At 37.4% G+C, this 26,600-nt stretch overlaps 1 protein-coding gene across 1 annotated transcript in view; it reads right to left on the reverse strand.

The window, feature by feature from the left end:
- Positions 1-19,486: 19,486 nt before the first annotated feature.
- Positions 19,487-26,600, reverse strand: part of mn1b (meningioma 1b) — a 32,561-nt gene continuing 25,447 nt past the window's right edge. The window contains exon 2 of the mRNA XM_056458765.1: positions 19,487-22,416. Within this exon, the coding sequence (XP_056314740.1) occupies positions 22,208-22,416 (209 nt within the window). The 3' untranslated portion in view covers positions 19,487-22,207. The remainder of the gene's footprint in view (positions 22,417-26,600) is intronic.

Below are 26,600 nucleotides of genomic sequence, written 5' to 3' on the forward strand. Positions count from 1 at the left end.
CTGACTTCTGTTTTTCTGCTACGATTTATTCTGAATAAATAATGACGTTAATGAAAAGACTAATTAAAAAGTAAGTATGCAAACATGACTGCTTTGTCACATAGAGGTCAAACATCTTGGAAATATCATTTGTAATTTGTGTGAACAATCGCTTTGATGAGAGATGTATTACCAGCTCAAATAACATTTGTTTGTGTTCTGAGTTTTTTAAATTGTATTTCTTCTTTTTATTTTAATAAATTGAACACTGATTACATTTCTTATTATTACTTCACGGGCGACACAGTGGCTCAGTGGTTAGCAGTTGGCATTTCTGTACGGAGTTTGCATGTTCTCCTCGTGTTGGTGTGGGTTTCCTCCGAGTACTTTGGTTTCCCCCACAAGAATAAAGACATGCGCTATAGGTGAATTGGATGAACTAAATTGGCCACAGTGTATGAGTGTGTGGGTGTTTCCCAGTACTGGGTTGTGGCTGGAAGGGCATCTGCTGTGTTAAACATATGCCGGATAAGTTGGTGGTTCATTCCGCTGTGGCAACTCCTGATGAATAAAGTGACTAAGCCGAGGAAAATAGAATGAATGAATTATTACTCCATTAAGTTGGATAATATGTTAAAATGAAGTAAAAAAAATTGATCTTGAATATACACGCTATTTAAACATTCATCACATTAGTACGATAAAAAGTGGAAATAAGGAAGACAATAAAATCTCAAGTCCACATTGGGCAGGCTGCTCTTAATTATGCCATTTTTTTTCAACCCAGGCTCATCACTGATACGTTCCCTCTGTATACTGTACATTTCTGGACAGTGCGAAATACATCCCAGGAGGAGGGTTGCACAGTTTATTGGTACTTATATACTGGCGGTGCCTCTGTAGTTTGCAAACAGTAGTATCGTCATTAACAGTTCTAATAGTTCAGAGGTTCCCAAACTTTTTTCACCAAGTACCACCCCAGAAAAAAACAGTATCTCCAAGTACCACCATAACGACCAGTATTGAAATACAGTAGCGCATTAGGCATAATTAAGCAGCTACAGCACAGTAACAAAAACAAAGGCAGATTAATTCCTATTATTATGAATAAAATAATATCCTATTATTTTGATATCGTACACATCAAAGGGTAAAAATGTGTTCATTTGTTTACTTTAATTATTCAACCATTCCTCTGCGTACCACTAGAAGGAAGCCTGCGTACCACTAGTAGTACATGTACCACAGTTTGAGAACCACTGTAATAGTTAATGTTGCACGTGGAACAGAACAGTCACAGTATATACAAATAAAGCAGAATATCTGAACAAATAAGTACATGTAGGTTCTCTCATAAGGGAATTATGAATTCAGCTTCAGTATTATAACATATAAAATTTAGTATTTGTGACAATTTGCTTCATTTCGTAAATTTGAGTTATGAATTAATACAGTATTGTGATACTTCTTGGTATCGTGATACATCAGCTGGCATAGTATAGTGGCCTAAATTTATGATGTCGTGACAACCCTACCCAGGAGTTGTTTTCGCGAATCCACCAGAGACGACTGTGTACGTTTTTTCAGATGTCAAATTGTTCTCGTGAGTGCTATTCGCACCTGCTGTTCTCACGTAAACCCACCAGAGGCCACTGACTGACTGACTGACTGACTGACTGATAGACTGACCAATATCCCCACCCACCCCCTTCGTGACAACCCTACCCAGGAGTTGTTTTCACGAATCCACCAGAGACGACTGTGTACGTTTTTTCAGATGTCAAATTGTTCTCGTGAGTGCTATTCACACCTGCTGTTCTCACGTAAACCCACCAGAGGCCGCTGACTGACTGACTGACTGACTGATAGACTGACCGATATCCCCACCCACCCCCTTCGTGACAACCCTACCCAGGAGTTGTTTTCGCGAATCCACCAGAGACGACTGTGTACGTTTTTTTAGATGTCAAATTGTTCTCGTGAGTGCTATTCGCACCTGCTGTTCTCACGTAAACCCACCAGAGGCCGCTGACTGACTGACTGGCTGACTGATAGACTGACCGATATCCCCTCCCACCCCCTTCCCTAACCCCAACCGATAGTGTTTTCAAAAGCAATCCAGAAAAAGAAAAGATGGCCATCATCAGCTGTTGTTCACGCTCGCGGCACGGTCAGTTTTCAAAACAGTTCAACTTTTGCCACTGTGTGGATTAATACTGAATGAGAGTCTTTGTTATTACTTAGGGTTAGCGGTGTTTGCTGGAGTTTAACTGCTTTATTGCATTCCTGCATTGGGCTCTTACATACTCTGCTACTTCATAGCTGTGGTGGCCGTTTCTCTCTGTCTCACGCCGAACGCAGTCGCCCAATCATAACAGACTGGGTCATTGGACCAATCAGCGCCAATTAGCTTCGCGCTAAGGAGGGGTTTGGGAACAAATGAATCACTAAATGAATCATATGCAAGTCATTGGGATGATTAGGTAAAAATAAATGCATATTATAAGACAATGAAAGTGTTTTTTGGCCTTGCATTCAAATCAGCCTGTTGTTGGAGACCCCCAAAACCAAAATATGACCTTTTATAATGCAAAATAGGGGCTCTTTAATACAGTGTCATTTTAAACATTCGAAAACATAATGGGAATGTTAATGTAACATTTTTTGTATGTAAAAGTGTTCGCAAAAGAGACCGTGGTATTAATATAGCATAGTGTAGTTCATTAAAATAAAGTCTGACCAACAGGATCCCTTCATACCATTGGATATTAATATTCATTATTTATAAAATAACTAACTGATTGCTTTCTTTTAAAACTGTATCTACTTGGCAGGCGTCAAACCTTTGTCTTGGCGCACTGGTTTTGTGTTCTGAGTAGGTGGTCCTTCATTGTTGTCTGGGGCCACATCAAGATAGATTAGCGTTTACGCTACAAATGCAACATTGCCATATGTGTCCCAGAGCCGCTTCAAGGCTGGACATCTGACTGGATCACAATGTATTTGAAAACACATTTGGACTCATTCGACATTTGTATCTAGCACTTTTGATGAACGTTAGCTGGACTGGTTTTGTTATTATATTTAAAAGTTTTTCCATATTTCTGCAGCACCTTATGTTTATTAAAAAGCCAGTGAGATCACATTTATTGTTACTCAGTAAAATGGTGCTGGTGGAATCCAGTAATTTTAACAACAATTCAAAGACCTCGAGTTTTGCTATTAAAGCAATAAAATGCATGCAGATTTCACTAACCTTCAAGCTAGTCATACAAATGAAACCGCAAAAGTTTACTGTAGGTCCCATGAAATTAAAATAAAGTTTTCTAGATGTTAGTATCAGTATTGTTGTCTATAAGCTTGTGTGATATCTCAACACAATCTCACGGCAATTCGTAACTTTTTGATTTAGTGGCTAATTAGTACGAATTCGTACGAATTCGTACGATCTAATTCTTACAATTTAGTACGATTTGCTCATCCGCCAATGACGGTTGGGTTTAGGGGTGGGGTTAGGTGCCACGCCTCCTTTTTAAAATCGTACAATTTCGTACGACTGAACTCGTACGAATTTGTACGAATTAGCCACCAAACTGTCAAAACGTAAAATACTTACGTTTTCTCGTGAGATCAGGCTGGATATCTATATCTATACGCTAGTGTGCTTTAAAACAGTGACAAAATTTGCAGTTAGAAGATATAAAACCGAAATAAACGTGTAAAAATGGATCAAATGGTTTTATTCACATCACCTCGTACCTTCAGTTTCTCATCAAATCAAAACCAGTCAAATGCTCTCTAGTATCTGACAGGCCCCACCCCCTTCAAGACGCTTCCCCTTTGCTTTTCATTTGATGGACTTGAGCTCAGCCAATCTCACTGTCTGAGCTGTGATAAAACAAAATGCTATTGGCTGTTTTTAAAAAAAGGAGAGGGGCTACACTATGTCCCGCCCTCTCTTTGTGATTCGGTTGAGATTACATCAAACATCGAATAAAAATATACATTTCAAAGCACTTCAAACATTTTAAGATCCTTCATTATGGTATAGTCTACACAGATGGCTTTCTAAATAACTTCACAGTTAAATGTTACTTTATAAAAATTTCTACTAAAATTTAAGTTATTTACTGATCTTCTCTGTCATCTCAAATTCATGGAAGACACAACATGACTATAGCTAACAATGCATCAGTATAACAGCTGTTTCAGTGATTGAAAGGCAGTTTGTTCATTTATATTTTCAAGCATGGCTTTCTTTGCCCTTTAATCATTTAATCTGTTAAAGAGTTATTTTTGTGTGACCTTTTGGGTTGTACAGAAGAGATTTGTGCAGATAATGTGTGGGTCAGCACAGAACAGAATTATTACAGTGTGTATTATTAGGCCCAATCTCTATTCTAATCTTAGCCCTTCCCCTTACCCCTACTCCTCGTTTTGCGTATTCACGTGAGGGAGTAGAGGTGTCCCAATTCTCTTTAGCTTGAAGGCGTAGGGCTAAGGGGAAGGGCTAAATAGCCCTTGAAACAAAGATTTTTCAGGACCACAGCCGAACCCAAGGGGTACGAATATTTCCCACAATACACCAGCTACAACGACAGCAGGGCTGCACATGGATTAAATTTAAATAACAGGGTGAGAATGTGGTAAAATCTGAATATGTGGTAAAAATCAGGCACGGGCTTTTTTTCTGGATTGCTTTTGAAAAACACTGTCAATTGGGTTTAGTGCAGTGGGTGGTCACTGGTCAATCGGTGCTTTTGAAGACACTATTGGTTGGGTTTAGGGAAGTGGCTGGGCGTTGGCAAGCATTTGAAGACACTATTGGTTGGGTTTAGGGAAGGAGGAGGGTGGGTCAGTCGATCGGTCAGTCAGTCAGGCGACAGCGGCCTCTGGTGGCTTTACGTGAGAACAGCAATCAATCCAACCCAGGCTCATTCTGAAAACGTAGTCCCGAGGACGTTTCTGGAGACCGTGAATTATGTAGCCGGAGGTATGGATGGCTGCATTTTGTTTTTTAAGCAAACGCTGCGGGGCGGTATGACGCCGTTCCTTTTAGCGCTCGCCGGCTGACCGCTTACCTTCGTGTGGAGGGCTTTCCCGCTGCAACCAGTTTATCCGGTTAGCTCGTCCTGTGCGTCGGCGGACTCGAGACGCAGAGAGGAGCTGACGATGACGACCGGGTTCGAGTCCGGGGAAGAGCTGTTCCAGAAATCAGGTAAGACTAAAACAGAATCCAAGAAATAAAGCGAAGAGGTTCATAACAGGGTGAGAATGTGGTAAAACCCGAAAACGTGGTAAAAAAAAAAAACGGTCGAGGGCTTTTTTTTTCGGACGGCTTTTGTAAATCATTGGTTGGGTTTAGGGCGGGCGGATCGATCGGTAAAATCGGTTGGGTTCAGGGAAGGAGGAGAGTGGGTCAGCCGGCCGGTTGCTCAGTCAATCACTCAGCCAGTCGGACAGACAGACGTTCGCTCGACAGCGGCCTCTTGTGGGTTCACGCGAAAACAGCACAGGCGCGAACGGCACTCGCGGGAGACGTCCGAGAAGCCAAAAATGCGCACACAGCGTCCTCTCGCGGATTCGCGAAAACCAAAAACTGCAAAAATACGTACCTCCCGGGACGTATTTCGCGGTCTCCAGAAACGTCCTCGGGACTACATTTTCAGACTGAGCCTGGGTTGAATCAATCAATATGAAGGAATTACGTTACCTTATTAGTTTTTACACATTTAAGTGGATTGAACATAAAACAATTGAGTTGTCCCCCCAAAAACCTCAAGAATTGTGTTGTTTCTGCTCATTTTCAATAAGTAGTTTAAACAAACAGCAAATGTCATTTTTTAAGTATATAACAAATGCTGCAGATGAAAGTACACTTCAAAACTTCAGTCGAGTGTGTGAAATAAATCCTTTAGTCAGATGATTCTGTAGTCGTGTGTTTATTAGTCACACTGAATCAATGAAAGCAGTTAAATCTACAGTTTACAATGTGAAGCCACAATGATCTTCTTGTTTGAATATTTATCGCTGCTTTATATTTGTCAATGTTTCGACATGAATGAAAGACAAAATTTTAAAAGACATGCTAGTGAGTAAATGATGACAGAACTTTCATTTTAGGGTGAACAAACCCTTAAAATGAACATGTTTCCTTGTTGTACAGTGCATCCGGAAAGTATTCATAGCGCATCACTTTTTCTACATTTTTTATGTTACAGCCTTATTCCAAAATAGATTACATTTTGGAAATATTGTGTGTAGAATTTTAAATATATTAATTAGAATTTTATTCGAATATATTAGAATTTTAAATAATTAACTTAATCCATTTTGGAGTAAGGCTGTAACCTAAAAAAATGTGGAACAAGTGATGCGCTATGAATACCTTCCGGATGCACTATACAACAAGGATGAACTGTATTACCCTCAAAAAATGACGTTTGCTGTTTTTTCAAATTGCTTAAGCTGAAACAACACAATTCTTGACTTGGAAAACGTATTTGTTTCATGTTCAATGTACTTAAATCGGTAAAAACTCAACGTAATTCCTTCATGTTGTCCCAACACAAATCAATTTTGTGGAACTCAGCATTTTTTTACAGTGTACTCTTAAAATTGCTCTTTTTTTAGACGTAAAAACCAAAAAATAAATCTCTCGTCAGTAATAATCTCTTTTCCAAGAGGCATCTATAATGTATCATCTCATTTATGATTTGATTTCCATTGTACTGCAATTACACTAGTGGCAAAGGTTTAAGTGGGCGCACACTAGCACAATACGTTCAGTGTATGAGCACATGTGGAATATGACACAGGTCAGTGAAAGTGTGTGTGTGCTCTTGTATGCGTGTCGCTCTTTTAGTCCTGTTCTGGAAATCTCTGTACCCTGCGGGAGGCTAATTCAGGAAGGAGCCCCAGGTTGTAAGACAGTGCACAGGGTGTTATGGGGGTGGATTCTGCTCTTTCTACCCCATGGCATGTTGCCATCCCTGTCAGACTGAACAAAGATGACTGCCCACCCCCTGGGTGTCTGTGTGTGTGTGTGTGTGTTTGTCTGGGATGTCTGAAGAGGATTTATGTGACGCTTTCTGAACCATTTTAATTCATTCTTCACCATCTGTACCAGCCAGCATCTATTTCTGAACACATTTTGTTTATTTTCATCCAACAGGAGAGGTATAATTTCTTCAACCTAGCTATCAAACTATTAGATTTTACATTCCTTCAAGTGAAATGTATGTACAGTTGAAGTCAATAGGTGAATTATCGGTTTGTAAACATTGAGGATGCGTGCACATCGAGGTTGCAGAAAAGAAACGCTAGCATTTACAGCAAGGGAATGACATCCCATGCTGTACAGAGTTTGTTGTTGTCTTAGAAATAAGTTATATTGATTACAAATTACATATATATTATTTACATAATGCTTTCAGTGTATTATAACAGCTTGTCACCCAGTGATGAGCACAGTTATTCGGCAAAATTAACGTTGCAGTGAGCGGCGTTCATCTGACAGGTGCATTTGCGATAGCACCCTCTCAATGGATATTGGATAAGACGAAATGGCCAAGCATCCAGCCAGAAATATACAACTATCTTATTGAAACTCCAAGAGATTTTACAAGAGAGAAGTTAAAGGCCTACAAGTCTTTGAATGCCAACAATGTTGTTCTGTGTGGTCATGTGCAAGAAATAATGATCCGTGATTACCAGATTCAAAACTAAAACCCGAGGTTCTGCCTAGCCAAAGACAAGGATAGAAGACGGAGCTATACAAGGCCTGGGTAATCATCAACAAGCAAAACAACTGCATTCTGACAGCGAACTACAACTGTACGGCCATACCTAACTTACATTTTTACATTTCATTCTTTGCATTCAGTGTCCGCAGTTTAATTCACCATATTTAACTGTTTTGCTGAAATCATTGCTGCAATTAAAAACAAGTAATGTGTATGATTCAGCACAGCGTGAACTTACCTGATATAAAATGAGAACTGCAGAGTTGAGCGTTTTTAATTAGGTCCTCACTCCATTCAGCTCTTCTGATGGCTGTTAGCTAAAGATGTCTGCGGTTGGCATTATAAGCAGTGTGGTGTACGGTAAAATTTAAGTTTTCTATTTTTGGACATTTTCAATTTTGGCATCCCACCACACAACATGACATGTTTTTTATTTTTTTTTGCAACCGGTATGCGCGGTTGAACACATGTGACGTCATGTGTGACGTAGGTTGGTAATTCCCCAAAATGATTACCCTCCTGTGATTTTTTTTTCTTTTCTTTTGCAAATATTTCACATATGATGTTTAACAGAGCAGGAAATTTTTAACAGTATTTCCTACAATATTTTTTTCTTCTGGAGGAAGTCTTATTTGTTTTATTTTGGCTAGAATAAAAGCAGTTTTTAATTTTTAAAAAACATTTTTTGGTCAACATTATTAGCCCCGTTAAGCAATATTTTTTTTTCAATTGTCTACAGAAATAACCCTAACTTGCCCAATTACCCTAGTTAAGGCTTTAAATTGCACTTTAAGCTGAATACTAGTATCTTGAAAAATATCTAGTAAACTATTATGTTTAGAAACCTGTTGCAAAAAAATTATTCTCTCCATTAAACAGATTATATAAACATATAACAATTATACAAAGGCGAAAAAAATAAAGGGTTCTGTACATAATTCTGACTTAAGCTAATATAATTCCAGTTTCCAATTCAAATAAAATTGCATGAACTGAATTGGCCGTAGTATGTGTGTGAACGAGTGTGTATGGATGTTTCCCAGCACTGAGTTGCAGCTGGAAGGGCATCCGCTGCGTAAAACATATGCTGGATAAGCTGGCGGTTCATTTCACTGTGGCAACCCCTGATGAATAAAGGGACTAAGCCGAAAGGAAATGAATGAATGAAATGGCTGTAATACAGTATTTTAACAGTACATCTGGTCTTGACTGATCTCCCATCTCTCTACAGCAGTGGCCAAAAGTGATCTCTAGCCTAGGAAAATTGATACTTTTACATAGTATATTATATGTTGGAGAGTCTAAAACTTTTATATCTGCACTTTCAACCAATGTAAGGAGGCAACACTAAGGCCCAATCCCAATTCTATTTGTGCACCCCTTCCCCTTCCCCTTGGTCCTTGAAACAGAGTGTGAAGGGGACGGGCTTCAAAATTTACCCCTAAGAAATGGGACAGCACTACAGCACCTACAAACGTCATGATATGTCATCGCGATCTCAGGCTTCATATGAGATCAGACGATCGCGACTGCTGTAGTTATTCCAGTTGTGTTATTTTTTGGTATTTATCATCAGGAAATCAATGAGGGCATAAATTATGTTATCATAACCATATAATGTGACAATAAGATCGTAACTATACTGTGCATTTACACAGTGGCCATGTTCATCATGTAAACACACAAAAAAACAACATTAACATTATAGCAGACACTGTAAAAAGCACATTCCCAGCCTAGGGAATAAGGGGGTAGAAGTGGGATTGGGCCTAAAGCTTCAAAAAATATCCAAATGTATTTGTTTTTATTGGTTTATTTTTTATTGGTGTCGCCTCCTTTACTTTGCTTTTATTTTGTACATTAAAAATGTTGACCAATGCATGTTAGACTCAGTAACTCTCCACTGAAAGTTAGTGAGCTTGACCTCTGCTTGGCTGCCGAACACATATATTCCCCTGTGGGTAGTTGCTGGTTAAAAACCCCAAGCCAGCAGAAAGAAAAAGACTTCATGTTGTTGAAAGTAGGAGCTAAACAGCTTAGTGGCTTTCACTTCCCATGTGTGTGTGTGTGTGTAGGATTTGCAACCCAGGCTCATTCTGAAAACGTACCTCTATATACGTTTCTTAAGAGCATCAAATACATCCCAGGATCTACGTTTTTTGTAATCGTTGTTTTCATGAATCCACCAGAGGTCGCTGTGTACACTTTTTCAGATCTCAAATTTCTCTCTCGAGTGCCATTCGCGCCTGCTCTTCTCAGGTAAATCAGAGGTCGCTGTCGACTGACTAACCTCCTTCCCTAAACCCAACCATCCCTAAACCCAACCAATAGTGTTTTCAAAAGCACCAACTGACCAGCGCCCACCCACTTCCCTAAACGCAACCAACAGTTTTCAAAAGCATCTAGAAAAACAAGAGCCCTCGCCTGGTTTTTACCACGTTTTCAGATTGGACCACGTTCTCACCCTGTTATTTACTATTTTTTTGGCTTTTGTTTTTGTCTTACCACCTTTCTGGAACCGTTCTTCACCAGACTTGAACCCCATCGTCGTGGTCAACTCCTCTCTGCGTCTCAAGTCCACCGACATACATGGCGAGCCACTGGACAAACTAGTCACAGCGGGAAAGCTGTCCATATGAAGGTAATCGGTCAGCTGGTAAGCGCGAAAAGGAACGGCGTCATACTGCCTCGTAGCGTTCATTTTAAAAATAAAGTGCAACCATACGGTACTTCTGGCTACATAATTCATGATCTCCAGAAATGTATATAGAGCTATGTTTTCAGAATGAGCCTATGTTGAGGATTTGATGAATATGCACGTGTGTACATCTGGAGACGTCTCAGACACATTGTAACATCTTAAGAATTCAGGATTATCACTTAAACAGCAGTTGAACACTGAAATATTTAGATAGAGTGACGGTTTGAGTGGAAACACATTGACGATACACATTAAGAGACATCCTGTCAAATGAAGTGTAAGAGTGTTACTGACACCTTAAAAAGTGTAAAAAAAAACCACTGTGGATGAGAAGAGAGCAAGAAAGGAATGTGTGCGTGTGCGTGTGCGTGTGTGTCTTTAGGGAAGAATGAATGGAAGTATATTCTCCACTCTCTCACAGCAGCTGCAGATCATTTGCGATGCTCAATAACTTTGAATCCGTCATCCAATGTGATTACAACAGGTAACTCTGGATTTGATTTATTGCAAAGGCTAGGCATTCCTGAACAGAAAGGGAAAGTCTTTTACTGCCAAAAGACAAGGATCTGTATCTTTGGATTTCTGCTAATGCATTGGGTAAAAACAAAAAATAAAAAGCGGCAGTCTAAATGTAAACTTTCAATTGGACACACAAAGACAGAAGGTCTTTTAGTTGAGGTGCACAAATACTCGCGCTCTAAAAAACATCTGATTAAAAAAATATAAATATAGCAGTTATTTCATTGGCTGCAGTTAGTTTCACTTAAAAAATCACTTTTAGGGAGACCTATTATGCAAAATTGACTTTTATTAGGGGATTAAACACCATTGTCTGTGAATATAACCAGCGTTTATTCGTAAAAATGTATTTGGCTTATTTTTTATGATCACACTTGATAAACAGTCTGCAGAAACACTTTGACATTCTTGCTTTGTACGTGTCATCAGAGGGGGATGCTTCATTAACATAGGACGTTGTTTTTGAATCTGCCGCTATGCTGACACACAGGCATTTATAGCTCCACCCTCTTTTGAAAAGAGAACATTCTCATTTGAATTTAAAGTGACAGTCACCAAAATGGCACAATTAGGATCAAAGCCTAAAAGGGGCCGTTTCAAAGAGCTATAAAACATTATTTTGAGCTGAAACTTCTCATACACACTCCAGGGATATCAGAGACTTATTTTACATCTTGTAAAAAGGGGCATAATAGGGTCCCCTTTAATCAGGAGCACTCCACCTAAACTATATCACACTCTCATAGATTTATTTTTAACTTCAAACCTTAAGGAAGCAATTTTCAAGTTTCAAATTTCATTGTAGTTTTTTTTTTCTTCAAATTGCCGTAAAACAGCAACTTAGCAAAAGTAGTAAAATTTCTATATTTGTCTATATATCTATATATCTATATCTATATCTATATCTATATCTATATATATATATATATATATATATATATATATATATATATATATATATATATATATATCACATGAGTAGCAGTGCGATGTTGCTGTATATCGGCACTGGAGGGATGTGTGCATTGCCTTAGTGTCCAACCAGTGAGAATATTCAGCCATAAAGCACTGCTACGAGTGTGATATTGCATTTATACAACAGTTCGATGGCATTATCGTGTATATAAAAATGAAAATCAAACACAGAGTCTAAAAATCCTTTTGTTAGAGCAACCACTTTCTTCCACTGTTCATACATATCTGCAGCTGACATCAGAACAGCAGTAACCGTTACTAATTCATCAATATCACTTTAGAGCTAGTGTTTGAATGATTCTCTAGCGTAATGTCTAAAGTGAAGACAAAACAGGTGATTTTGCTCACATTTTAAGATTATAAGGCTGAACGGAATGCCATCAGTCTACAGAGATTTTCCAGTAAGTCTCTGTTGCAATCGAGAGATCACAATATTAGTATGGTTTAAATACAGCATTACAACATACAAAAGAGAGAGATCAACTTAGAAAGTCATTTGCCTGTTTAATAATAATTTGATCAGCTGCCATTTGAAATTACGCTGTTTTTCTCTAAGGGCTTATTATGCAGTCCTGTCACCATCTTGTGGATAAACATTGTCTACTGTCTTTGCTCAGTGAAAGGCTAATGGACACCAACGAACTGTCTCTCAGAAAATATAAATATTTTAAAATAGGCACTATCCTTATAAATAAACTGCATAGTTGCAATCTAAACAACTACATTCTCGATTAAAAAAAGTCTCAAAAGTACATTATGTTGTCCCACAGCAGCAATATTTGTTAAACTGTAGAGTGTCCTCTGCTTGATGCTGTATGTGGGCGGAGTAATACACAAGGGTGAAGGTCTAAGAGGCTGGATGAGTGCTGCTACTGGCAGAATATCACATGGCTATCAGCCAATCAGATTTAAGAACCAGACAGAATTGTTGTTAATACTATATACACATATATATATGTGTGTGTGTGTGTGTGTGTGTGTGTGTGTGTGTGTGTGTGTGTGTGTGTGTGTATATTGTTTTTGAGTTTAGACTAGAGGGAGCTTTTTATAACTCAAATTCAATTTGCCTAAAGCAATGTGTTACTTTCACTGTAATCAACTTCACTACTAGCATTAACGTTTGTGTTAGGTACCAATTCTCACTATTAATTAGTGGCTTATTACCTGCCTATTAACAAAGTGGCTGTTTAATAATATAAAATACACATTTAATACTAGTTTATTTGTTTGGCGCTTTTTTCGTTTGTTTGTTTCAAAGAAGCTTTACAAAAGGTGCACATTATTGTATTACAAAAAACCCCCTGAAAAGTTATTAGTTATTAGTTACCATAACTTTATTAGTTGCTAATTACTTTATTTAACTAGTAACTAATAGCTTTTAACAGTTAAAGTTATTATATATAAGCATAGTTAATCTGGAGTTAACTAGTATATAAGTGATGTATGTCTACATGTTCAATAAAGTGTATTAAGCGTATATGTTGTGCTCTAAGTCTTCAGTGGTTGGCATCATCTTCTTACAGGTCTTGGATCTCTATCAACATATTCTGCATGATCTTATTCTACATGCCTAAACCTAATACCTAAACCCAACTACTACCTTAATAATTATTAATAAGCAGTAAATTGGGAGTTTACCCAGTAGGCACAGGAGGTCAACATGATGTCAGATTGACATTGTACCCCTACATCGTGGGGACGTTGCAATTTGTTTGGCTTCAGGCTGATGTCAGTGACCAACGTCCAACCTAAAATCAACCAAATATTAACATATACTGATGTTACAGCTGAACATTACCACTATGATGTCTATCAGACTTTGAATTTTGGTTGCCATACCTGACGAATAAATGTCAGTTTTTGACATCAATATGACGTTGGTTTAAGATGTTCACTCAACGTTGGATTTTGGTCACTTTCCAATACAACCTAAAATCAACTAAATATCAACATCTTTTGACATCATTATTGGACATCAAAATAACATTGTCCTTAGACGGTGGCTAGACATTGAATTGTGGTCACTTGATATCACAACCTAAATCTAACCTAATATTAACGTCTTATCATGTGTGCCTGCTGGGTACTGAGGAAAATGGTTTATTAACAGTGAGAATTGTACCTTAAGATACATTTTGACCATATATATTTACACATTTCTTAAACCTCCCCCTTTTTAAACATAAAATAAAGCATGCAATTAAAAGGCAGTGTGAGTAAAGCAAATTCAGCACCTCTGTTGGTGACGTAAATGCAGCATTTTCACATGTTCTCTTTTTCGCTCCTGTCCGAGACATTCACCTCTGGGTCCTTGGAGGGTGGATGGAGGGGTGAGTTGATTTTGGAGAGGGGGAGGAAGCAGACTTAGGTCAACATTGTGCTACTTTCCCAAAGATGCATATCTGCCCTGAACAAACATGCGGTGTATTTATAGGAATTCGGCATCCTGCTCAAGCAGCATGGGGCCAATTGGCTTTTTAGGGTTTGCCATGTTGCAAAGCTCAGTGGGGTTTTTTTAATTAAATGATTTACACTTAGACTTAATAGGAGATGTGCCTGTGGCTAAAAATAACAGCAGCTTGCAGCTAAAGCATATGGCAAACACTTTATGCTAACTTCACTCAAATGAACAGATTAGTATTTCTCTCTGGGGGAAAGAGGATGACTAGTGATCAGTGGTGGAAAGAGTACTGAAACCTGAAACGCTATCTCATGGCAATTCGTAACTTAGCTAATTCATATTAATTCGTAAGATCTCATTCATAGAATTTAGTATGATTTGCTGATCCCCTAATGACAGTTGAGTTTAGGGGTGGGGTTTGGTGCCACGCCCCCTATTAAAAATCGTACATTTTCGCACGACTGAACTCGTAGGAATTTGTACAAATTAGCTACTAAACTGACAAAACATAATATAGTTACATTTTTACATTGAAATACAGTAGAAAGTAGCACATTTGAGAAAAAAAACACATTCTGTGTGAACAGTCCATAGCGTTGAGTGTCCAACCATTTGGTGCCACAAACCCAGCACTGATAGAACACAAGCATATTGTGTGTGTTTGAAAACGTAACATTCTGTAGTTCATTTAGTTATTGTTTAAGGTTATTTTGGTGATTTCAGTCATCATACAGTCAGGCATCCTTCATCTTCTCATCAGTAACATCAGTCTAAACAGTATCTCAGCCATTGCATGAAATCATTTAGCAACTTCTTGGACATTTTTATTGTTTCACACTAAATGTGTACTGCATTTAAAAAGTGTCCGTGTCTTAAGGTCGGTCTGTCCAACACAATCTCACGGCAATTCGTAACTTTTTGATTAAGTGGCTAATTCGTACGAATTCGTACGATCTAATACGTACAATTTAGTACGATTTGCTCATCCGCCAATGACTGTTGGGTTAAGGGGTGGGGTTAGGTGGCACGCCTCCTTTTTAAAATCGTACAATTTCGTACGACTGAATTCGTATGAATTCGTACGAATTAGCCGCTAAACTGTCAAAATGTAAAATACTTACGTTTTCTCGTGAGATCAGGCTGGTCTGTCGGATTTGATTTTTTTCAATACCTGTTTTGTGTGGACGGGATTCACAGGACTGATAATTATATTCAGCCAATCACTGTAGACAAGAGAAATGAACATATGATTTATGGTTGCAACCCAGGCTCATTCTGAAAACGTAGTCCCGTGGACGTTTCTGGAGACCGCGAAATACATAGCCGGGGTACGTATGGCTGCATTTCATTTTTTTAAGCGAACGCTGCGGGGCAGTGTGACGCATTTCCTTTTGGCGCTTGCCGTCCGGCCGCTCATCTCCGTGTGGAGGGCTTTCCTGCTGCAACCAGTTTGTCTAGTTAGCTCTTCGTGTACGTCGGCAGACTTGAGGCGCAGAGAGGGGCTGACCATGACGATGATGTTCGAGTCTGGGGAAGAGCGGTTCCAAAAATCAGGTAAGAAACGAAAAAAAGAAATCCAAAAAATAAAGCAAACAAGTTCATCACAGGGTGAGAATGTGGTCAAAATCCGAAAACGTGGGAAAAATCAGACGAGGGCTTTTCTCTTTCTGGATGACTTTTGTGAATCGTCGTTGGTTGGGTTTAGGGAAGGAGGAGGTCAGCCGATTGGCCGGTCGCATGGTCAATCATTCTGTCAACCAGGCAGACAGGCGGAAGGACGTTCGACAGCAGCCTCTGGCGGGTTTATGTGAGAACGGCGTGGGCGCCCGTTCAAGACGCGGAAAAAGCGCACACATCGGCCTCTCGCGGATTTGCGAAAACAAAAACTGCAAAAATACGTACCTCCCGGGACGTATTTCGCGGTCTCTAGAAACGTCCACGGGACTACGTTCTCAGAATGAGCCTGGGTTGGATTTATAGTGATTACAGGTTGAAGGAAAATATTTCAGTATAAGTAGCGCTAAAAATGTACTTAAGTAAAAGTACATATTTAAACTAGGGCGGCATGGTGGCTCAGTGGTTGGCACTGTAGCCTCACAGCAAGAAAGTCGCTGGTTTGAGTAGCGGCTGGGCCAGTTAGCATTTCTGTGTGGAGTTTTGTGTGGGTTTCCTCTGGGTGCTTCAAAGACGTGGTATAGGTTAATAGGTGTGTGAATGAGTGTGTATGGTCTCACAGTTTTGCGGATTTTTTTTACAGCGCATTGTGTTCTGCGTCCTGATTGGCTGTAGACCATTGTCAATCAATCTCCTCCGTGTCTCCTGTACAGTACAGTATGCGTTCAGCTTGCCAAATAATCAATAATTTTTGAACGCTAGCAGTGTGAGTTTCAACAAGGATCCAAAAAGGGTTGTAACTGTTCACAGTAAGACCATCGTAAAAGGGGTCGCACACCGGATGCGCCGCACCATGCAATGACACGCAAACATAGGTTTATATCAGGGTACGCACACCGGCGCCGCAAGTCGGAGACTGTCTGCTGTGCCCATCTACGACTCAAGATACTGTTCATATTTCTGCCACGCCACAGAGTGCCATCTGAATAGTTTCATTTTAAATAACATGCGAATGTGCGCGTCTGGTGTGTGTTACTTTCAACTGTCATGTGTGCGGCGCATCCGGGGTCCGGAGTCTGCTTTTGCTTTGTGGATCAGGGACTACAGGTAAAAGAACATTACGTTGGATGCCAACATTATCCACACAAAAGCTTTATGAACCTTTTGCTGATAGCGATGATTGTTTGTGCCTGACAACAGGTTTTGATCTTTGGTTTCATTTATAATACTGGACTCTATGAAAGTTTGAACTTTGAGAGTGTTTAAACGCGAGAGAAACGTGTGAAAATGTTAATGTTTGTTTGAGAAAAGTCTATAAGGTGTGTAGTAAGGGCTTTTACAGTCTTAAAACATCTATAATAACTGTGGAAAAAAATCTGTACCTTAGAATTATAAGGTTCTATCTGACATTTTAGTCAAAATTGAGTTATTCACATATTCTTATTAAATTATTAAACTATTAATAATTATTATTAACTATTACTATTAAACTTATTTATGTTATGTGATGTTTTTGTATAAGTTGTTTACATTTTAAGACTCTAGCTTGGCTCTATAAAGTTCTTTCTCTGAGCCAATCAGCATTTCGAATGCACTCACAAGGACTAATCAGGATCAGCTTTCTTCGTCATTACACCCGACTGCTCCATTGACTAAATAATGCCGCATCACACACAACTGAGAGGAAAGCCTGAAATTGAAAAGATGTGTGCAAATGTGATGAAAGCATTTTTTCACATTAAGATGAAATGTTAAATTTTACAGTGTTACTAAAAACATTTATATATTAAATGTAAAATATGTTGAAACATTTTTCAGTGTTTAGTAAACTTTGTTAAACTATGTTTTCTTTTAAAGTCTTTAAATTTGACACTGAACCTTGAAGGGCAAATACTTAATTTAAATCATGGGATATATAGTTCAATAAATTCAATAATTCAATAATTCAGATAAAGCATAGATATAAATAAATATTACCATATTAATTACATAAAACATCTGCTATGGACAAAATATTTAGCCCAGCCCTGAATGCTTAATTTGAACAAGAAAACATATTCATCCTAAAACATTAAATAATGTTATAGAAAACAAAAAATAAAATACTTTCTCAAACATCAACATATTGTTACAGCACCAATTTTTATTTTTTAAATTAAATTAATTAAGCGGACTGATTGTATTTCTTAAAAAGTAATGCTTCAATTAATGATCTGCCAGATAAAACCTTATAATTCCAAGCGGTAAAGGACTTTTTAGAATTAGATTACCTGCATTTGCCTTGTTTGTTTTACCCCAATTTGCAAATGTAAAAGAATTTTGATAATTTACATTTAGAGTACATTTAGGATCTCTGTCATGTTAATGTATGAAAGAGAACTGTTACGCACATTTTGTTTGCTTTATGGAAAGCAAAAACTTTGGAGCTCAATATCTCAAAATCCTTTAGTATGCAGATAGAACCTTATAATTCCAAGGGGACAAAATAAAGCTGACTACTTCGCGGATTTCGCCTATTGCGGGTTATTTTTAGAACGCAACTCTTGTGATAAACGAGGGACCCCTGTATTTGTAATTCCATACTTTATAGCATAGCAGGTGATAAGTGCAAAAACATAATTGACATTTGTTTTTATCAGCAGCAGGGTGGATTACTGTAACGGCCTCCTCACTGGCCTTCCCAAAAAGACAGTCAGACAGTTGCAGCTCATCCAGAACGCTGCGGCCAGAATTCTGACCAGAGCCAGGAAATCAGAGCACATCACACCTGTCCTCAGGTGTTTTCACTGGCTCCCAGTTACATTCAGAATAGATTTTAAAGTATTATTACTGGTCTATAAATCACTAAATGGCCTAGGACCTCAATACATTACAGATATGCTCACTGAATACAAACCCAACAGATCACTCAGATCTTTAGGATCAAATAGATTAGAAATCCAAGAGTTCAGTCAAAGCAGGGTGAATCGGCTTTCAGCTACTAACAGCGCCCCTCGCTGCTGGAATCAGCTTCCAGAAATGATCAGATGTGCTCCAACATTAGGCACATTCAAATCAAGACTGAAAACACATCTGTTTAGCTGCGCCTTTACTGAATGAGCACTGTGCTACATCCGACAGATCGCACTATTATATTTTTCTCTTCTTTTTAATTCTTTTAGAACACATTTTATCAGCTTTTATTTTATTTTAGTTATATTTTTACCATTTTTATTATTTGTTTGTATTTCTCTTATACTTGTTTCTTTTATTCCTGTTTATGTAAAGCACTTTGAATTGCCACTGTGTATGAAATGTGCTATATAAATAAACTTGCCTTGCCTTGCCTAATGCATATATGCATTTTGTACAAATGGAAAACGATTTATTTTAGAAAAGTTCTTGGGAATGATAATTTTGCAATTATAATTGCAAAAAAGTCACTGAATCGTACTTAAAACCTATAGTGTCATTTCAATATTTGGTTTAAATACAAATTGTATTTTATAATTTGCATACTGCTCACAGCAAAATACTATTTAATGCAAAATACAACTCTTCCATTCACAACTGTCACCATTAACATCATATTTATTGTTATTTAGTTACTCAATAAAACACATACATATATATACAATATGCAGGAAAACAGACAACTGCACTTTACATATTACTTTAAAAATTGAAAAGAAAGAAAGAAACAAAAAGGATCTCCACATTGTCATTGTTATAACCTTCCATCTAACCCTTTCAGGTCAATTGAAGCATGTTTCTAAAGAGTATAAGATTGCCTAAAAATTACATGTGCAATACCAATGTTCTGGTTTCTACTTGTTATCCATTTAACATCGAAAGAACATTTGCTTTTAACAGTGTGGCATACCAGTACTGAAGCATCCTGGGTGTTAAGCTGAATAATGGAAATACTGATATTGAAAAAGAAAAGTGAAATGCAAATGCAAACTTATTTTAGCAGTACTGAGAAAATAAGACACTTTAGAGAAGAGGTTGCCCAAAGTAGGGCCCGCGGGCCAAAGTTGGACCATGGTAACCTTTGGTTTAGCCCTCCATCCTATCTGAAAAGAGAGGGAGAATGATGGGGAGTTGATTGAGGCGAATGCCTTTGACAAAGATCATCATTTCCAATTTAACAGAACCATTTGTTTATTTGTTTAATTGAGCAGCTACAAAAAAAGCCAACTAAAATTAAATGTTGTAAATTAATCAGACATTTAAAATGTAAATACTGCAACTTGACAGATAGAGGAGAATGGCATCGACTAGCAAATCAAGCCAAAGACAGGAGCAAGACTAGTGTATTCAGCATTGTTCTCCATTGTGTTATAAATGAGATTGTTTATGTTTTCACTATAATAAGTTCCCAGCAGGCACACAACATCATTAGACATTAATATAAGGTTAGATTTAGGTCATGATGTCAGGTGACCAAAATTCAATGTCTAGCCAGCATCTAAGGACAATGTTATTTTGATGTCCAATAATGACGTTAAATTACGTTGATATTTGATTGATTTTAGGTTGTGCTGGAAAGTAAACAAAACCCAACGTCTGATAGACGTCATAGTGGTAACGTCCACACAACATGATTAGATATTGATATTTGGTTGATTTTAGGTAAATTTTAGGTTGGACATTGGACATTGACATCGGTCTGACATTGGGTTCTGATGTCAATGCGATTTTCATTTCCAAACAAAATCCAACGTCCCCACGGGGTACGTTGACGTACAACATCATAAGTCATGTTGACGTCCTGTGCCTACCGGGTTCATTAGAAAATTTTAAAAGCGATACTGCATCATTAATTACAATCCAGGCTCATTCTGAAAACTTACCTCTATATAGATTTCTGGAGAGTGTCAAATATGTCCCAGGAGCAACGTTTTTTTGCAGTTTTTGTTTTCGTGAATCTACCAGAGTCCGCTGTGTTCGCTTTTTGAGATCTCAAATTTCTCTCGCGAATGCCATTCACGCCTGCTGTTCTCGCGTAAACCCACCAGAAGCCGCTGTCGACTGACTGACTGACTAACCGATCAACTGACCCACCCTCCTCCCTCCCTAAACCCAACCAATAGTGTTTTCAAAAGCACCGATTGACCAGCGCCCACCCACTTCTCTAAACCCAACCAACAATTTTCAAAAGCAATCAAGACAAAGAAAAGCCCTTGCCTGATTTTTACCATGTTTTCAGATTTTACCACATTCTCACACTGCTATTTACTTGTTTAATTATTTTTTGGCTTTTGTTTTTGTGTTTCCTGCTTTCTAGAACCGTTCTTCACCGGACTCGAACCCCATCATCGTGGTCAACTCCTCTCTGCGTCTTATGTCTGCAAATGTACATGGCAAGCTAACAGGACAAACTGGTAACAGCAGGAAAGTCGTCCATACAGAGGTAATCTGTCAGCTGGTAAGCGTGAAAAGTTACAGCATCATACCGCCCCGTAGTATTCATTTTAAAAATGAAATGCAGCCATACGTAGCTCTAGCTACATTTGTGATCTCCAGAAATGTATATAGGGCTACATTTTCAGAATGAGCCTATGTTGATTAATTAATATGTTTTAAAGCAACGTTTTCTAGTTATTTTGAAATATTAGCAAATAAATTAGAAAATTACACATGGCAAATTTGATGTAATACAGTTTGGTATATTCGACGTCAGCCCACAGCCCTCAATAAAGTTTGATTTTTGGCCCTTTATAAGACAATGTTTGGGCACCCCTGCTTTAAAGTAAACAAAAATGTTGTGGTAAAGCTGATTGTGGATCACTGAATTTCCATGAAACATCTTTTAAAAGGATTTCCTTGACACTTTTACTCATTTCCAAAAAAATTCAGCAGCTGTACAGCCCACGAGGACCAAATTTCAAAGCGCTCTTCTGTCTCTCGATAACAAAAGAATGACTTGCCCTGAGGGTGAGAGGTCAGAAAAAGATCCTAGATCTGAAACAGAATCTAGGTTTTCTGATAAGAAGGAACAATAAATGGAGAAGAAAATGAAAGAATGCACAAAAAATTAGATGAACAGAACTGCCATCAGAATATACAGAGGTCTGGAGAAAACAGCATCAGTACTGGTATACCGTTATCTGGTTTTATGTCTCCCAAAAATACCACCCCACAGTAAACTCGCTGTGATCATTTTCGTTTTCTACCAAAAAAAAGGGGGCACAGATTTTCCTGACAAAGAAACATTGATTAATCCTGACTCCGTGTAAAAAGGGAAGTCTTGTTTCTGTATCCTCATCATGGAAGTTCTGCTATTTATCTTCAAGTCAACGCAGCTACGAATGTCCCGAAGCGATTCGAGATGTCCGAGTGCAGGGAACGCCATGAAGGAACAGGCCCTCCGCGTCCCTTTGACTCCCCGAGTTCATCTGTGCAATGGACTGACAGGCACTGGAGATGAGAACCCATACCTCCAGTGGTCCCCGAGGAACCTGCTCCTCCTGCGTTCTTATTTTGAGTGAGGTCTGCCTCTGAAATAGGGATAAAAAAGAGAAATAAGACATCAGTTTTGATTGATAGTTGACGTTACATTGTTCTGCCAGTAGATGGCAACAGATGTGCAGGACCAGACAGAACATTTTTGCTATGTCTGCGCAGAATTTGGTAAAAATATGTGGAGTGATATTAGAAACTAATAACTTTAGAAACTAATAAAACTAAAAACTTAAAGCATGAAATAAAGAACTTTTATTTAAGCTTTACGGCGGAAATACAATTAGACAAAGGAAGTCTCTCATATGGTATATCTACTGAAAGACAGAAAATATTACTTTACTATCTATATTGTAAATAAGTCAAACATTAAGTTAAACATTTGCATATTAGCTAGAAATATTACTGAAATTAGAATAAAAACTGAAAAGATATATATTTACCCACGTTTACATAAGTAAATAAACTGGGCTATGGAAATCTGTGGATTTCATATTCGATATGGGCCTGCTTATGAACCAGTTGTAAAGACTTTAATTTGAAATCCACCAAAACCAGCTCTGTCACCATCATCAATCCTGAATAAATCCATCCGTTAGCAAAATTATAAGCAAAAAACAAATATTAAAGTACATAACAGACTGAGGAAGGTCAATATTCCTTTGTTGCAAGATTTAAAATGTCATTTATAACATTCGAAAATGGAGGTTTAACTTGAGATGTGAATCCATGGTGAAATGAAGTATTACTTCATACAAAATAGATTCATTCATTCATTCTCCTTCGGTTAGTCCCTTCATTTATCAGGGGTCGCCACAGCAGAATGCCCTTACAGCTGCAACCCAGTACTGGGAAACACCCATACTCTCTCACATTCACACTCACACACTACAGCCAGTTTAGTTTCTTCAATTCACTTATATACCACATGTCTTTGGTCTGTGGGGGAAACTGGAGCACCCATACAAAACCCACGTCAGCAAGGGAAGAACATGCAAACTCCACACAGAAACATCAACTGACCCAGCCGGGACTCGAACCAGCAACCTTCATGCTGTGAGGTGACATTGCTAACCACTGAGCCACTGCACCACCACAAAATAGATTTTTTATTTACACACTTGTGATTCAAACGGTTATATAAACGCAATTTCACATGGCAGCTTTTGTTGATATAGCTCAATAGACTTTATTAAAGCATATTTTTTGTCTCGTCTTTTACATTCATCAGGAAATTTAAACAGTAAATTATTTTTTTTGATTCAACAGTATTGTTATACTGATTTGGTTTAATCTTTACTACTAGTTATAGCATCTTGAATGAACATCTCATATCTCGTAAATGCCATAGTCAGTGAAAAGTGCAAATAAAAATCGCACATAGACAATACAAAGTGGACAAAGTATGTGCAATTTACATGTTTGCATACATTTTCTTATAGAGTATTTCGTCTCCTATTATGTCTAAATAAACAGCACTTAAACTGAATAGTTTAGCTGTTGTGCATTTAATTATTGTAATCCATCATTTACAGGATGCATTATTATTCTCAAGAAAATATTCATAAACAATATTTGAAAATACACTGTAAATTCTTTTTTTTATTTATCAATATTGTTATACTGATTTGGTTTGATCTTTACTACTAGTTATAGCATCTTGAATGAACATCTCATATCTCATATAAATGCCATAGTCAGTGAATGTAAAATTGTAAAAATTGCACGTAAACAATATCAAAGAGCATTACAAATAATTCATTCAGTGTCCACTATGTTAAAAGTGTTTACTTTAGTTGACGTTACCTGAAAAAAGTAAACTGGCTGCCTTTAAATTATGTAAATGCACTGTAAAAAATTTTTTTAACTTAATTTAATAAGTTATTCAGGATTCAACTATATATTGTTAGCTATATAAGTTTAACGTAATATTATAAATCAGTTTGACTGACTTAAGTTGAGATAACAAGAAAAGATGTTTGATTCTACTAAAACTTTAAGGCAGGAATTATTTTTTTACAGTGTGAATTATGATCATAATTCTACAAAATTTAGTTGTCACCTTAACAGTTTCAAGTTACATTGGGTTTACTCCCTTTTTTAAGTAGTGTAACTAATCGCTTTTTACAGTACATGACTCTTTAGTTACCATTTAATCAACAGAGAAAAGCATTTTTTCAAATATGCGCACAATATAAGCCTAGATATTCATTATTTTGATTTTATGAATGTATGTTTAAACAAAATCAGTCATTAAAATTAATAAAAGCCACTAAAACTTTAGATGCTACACTGTAAAAAATGCTGGGTTCCACACCATCGATTTGTGTTAGGTCAATATAAAGGAATTAAGTTAACTTATTAGTGTTTAAATTTAAAGTAGATTGAACATAAAACAATTAAATTGTCCCAAAAAAACCCTCAAGAATCGTGTTGTTCCAGCTCATTTTAAATAGGTCGTTTGAGCAAACAACAAACGTAATTTTTTTGAGTGGACAAAGTGTGTGCAATTTACATGTTTACATACATTTTCTTATAGAGAAATATATTTCGTCTCCTATTATGTCTAAATAAATAGCACTTAAATTGAATAGTTTAGCTGTTGTTCAGTTTATTATTGTAATCCATAATTTACAGGATACATTATTATTCCCAAGAAAATATTCATAAACAATATTTGGAAAGATCATTTATTTAAAGAAAGGGTAACAATAAAGAAGCTATTTTATGACCTTTGACCTTGTTTGACCTAATTTATGTGCATAATGACTCTAGGAAAGAATTGACCCACATGTCGATGCCCTGCCCCCCCCCCTTCTTATTTGGGCCACAAAACCAAATCCATACACAGGTTTATAAGAGGCTGTATTCAAAATGTCAGAGCGAGAGAATGTGAGACAGAGAGTTGCATTAATTATTGTATTAATTTCATAAACAATTCACATCGTCATTAGTATATAATATACAAACAGATATAAAAAGGACATCTTTGGAAATATTTGTTTTAGGCTTGTAGAATTTCACATAGCAATGAACTCTTTCAATTGCGGTAAAAAATATTCTCGTTACACTACAAAATACAATTGAAGTCAGAATTGTTAGCCACCCTGTATACCCCCCCTCCCCCGCCCATTTTCTGTTTAATATAGAGAATATTATTTCAACAAATTTCTAAACATAATAGTTTCAATAACACATTTCTAATAACTGATTTATTTTATCTTTGCCATGACGACAGTAAATAATATTTTACTAGATATTGTTAAAGATACTAGTATTCAACTTAGTTACATTTAAAGGCTTAACTAGGTTAATTAACTAGGTCACGATAATTGTATAACAGTGGTTTGTTCAGTATACAATCGGAAAAAATATTGCTTAATAGGGCTAATAATATTGACCTTAAAATGGCTTTTAAAAAATTTAAAACTGCTTTTATTCTAGCCCAAATAAAACAAATAAGACTTTCTCCAGAAGAAAAAATATTATAGGAAATACTGTGAAAAATTCCTAAATCTGTTAAACATCATTTGGGAAATATCTGAAAAAAATGAACAGGAAGTATAATAATTTTGACTTCAACTGTAAGTGTTTGGAATATACAGTTGGCCTTCACGCTCTGTATTTTCAGCGTAGTGATATCTAAAGCATTCATGTTACAAATTAAGTTGCTACAAATAATAATCACATCTGACGTGTCGAAGATATTAAAGGTAAAACTTCAAATATAGCAAAACATTTTCAAAATGAATATTCAGCAACTTGAAAAAGTGTGTCAATAATCTCTGCTCATTCCTACAGAAAAACACCTTTACACACACACACATGCACACGTGCTAACACTAACACACACAGCCATTTTGAGAGACGGGCGCCTGGTCTCGCCCTCGAGCCTGTCTGGACCAGTACTGCAGAAAAAAAACGGTAAGGTGTAGAGAAAGGTCAGTAACCCGAACCCATCCCCCAAACCCCGAGGAGAAACAACACAAATAAAGGCAAAAGGAATCCAGAGAGGAGACATTAGTGGGAAAAAGGGTGGGATTGAATTTCCTAACATCATTAATACAAGAATAAAAAAAAAACACCAGCCTGATCTCACGGTTTAGTCTCTAATTCGTACGAATTCGTACAAGTTCAGTCATATGCAGATGTACAATTGTTTTAAAGTACCAAATCCAACCACCATTGGGGGATGAGCAAATCATACTAAAGCCACTAAATC

The sequence above is a fragment of the Danio aesculapii genome, chromosome 5, assembly GCF_903798145.1.
Source record: "Danio aesculapii chromosome 5, fDanAes4.1, whole genome shotgun sequence".
NCBI classification, from domain to species: domain Eukaryota; kingdom Metazoa; phylum Chordata; class Actinopteri; order Cypriniformes; family Danionidae; genus Danio; species Danio aesculapii.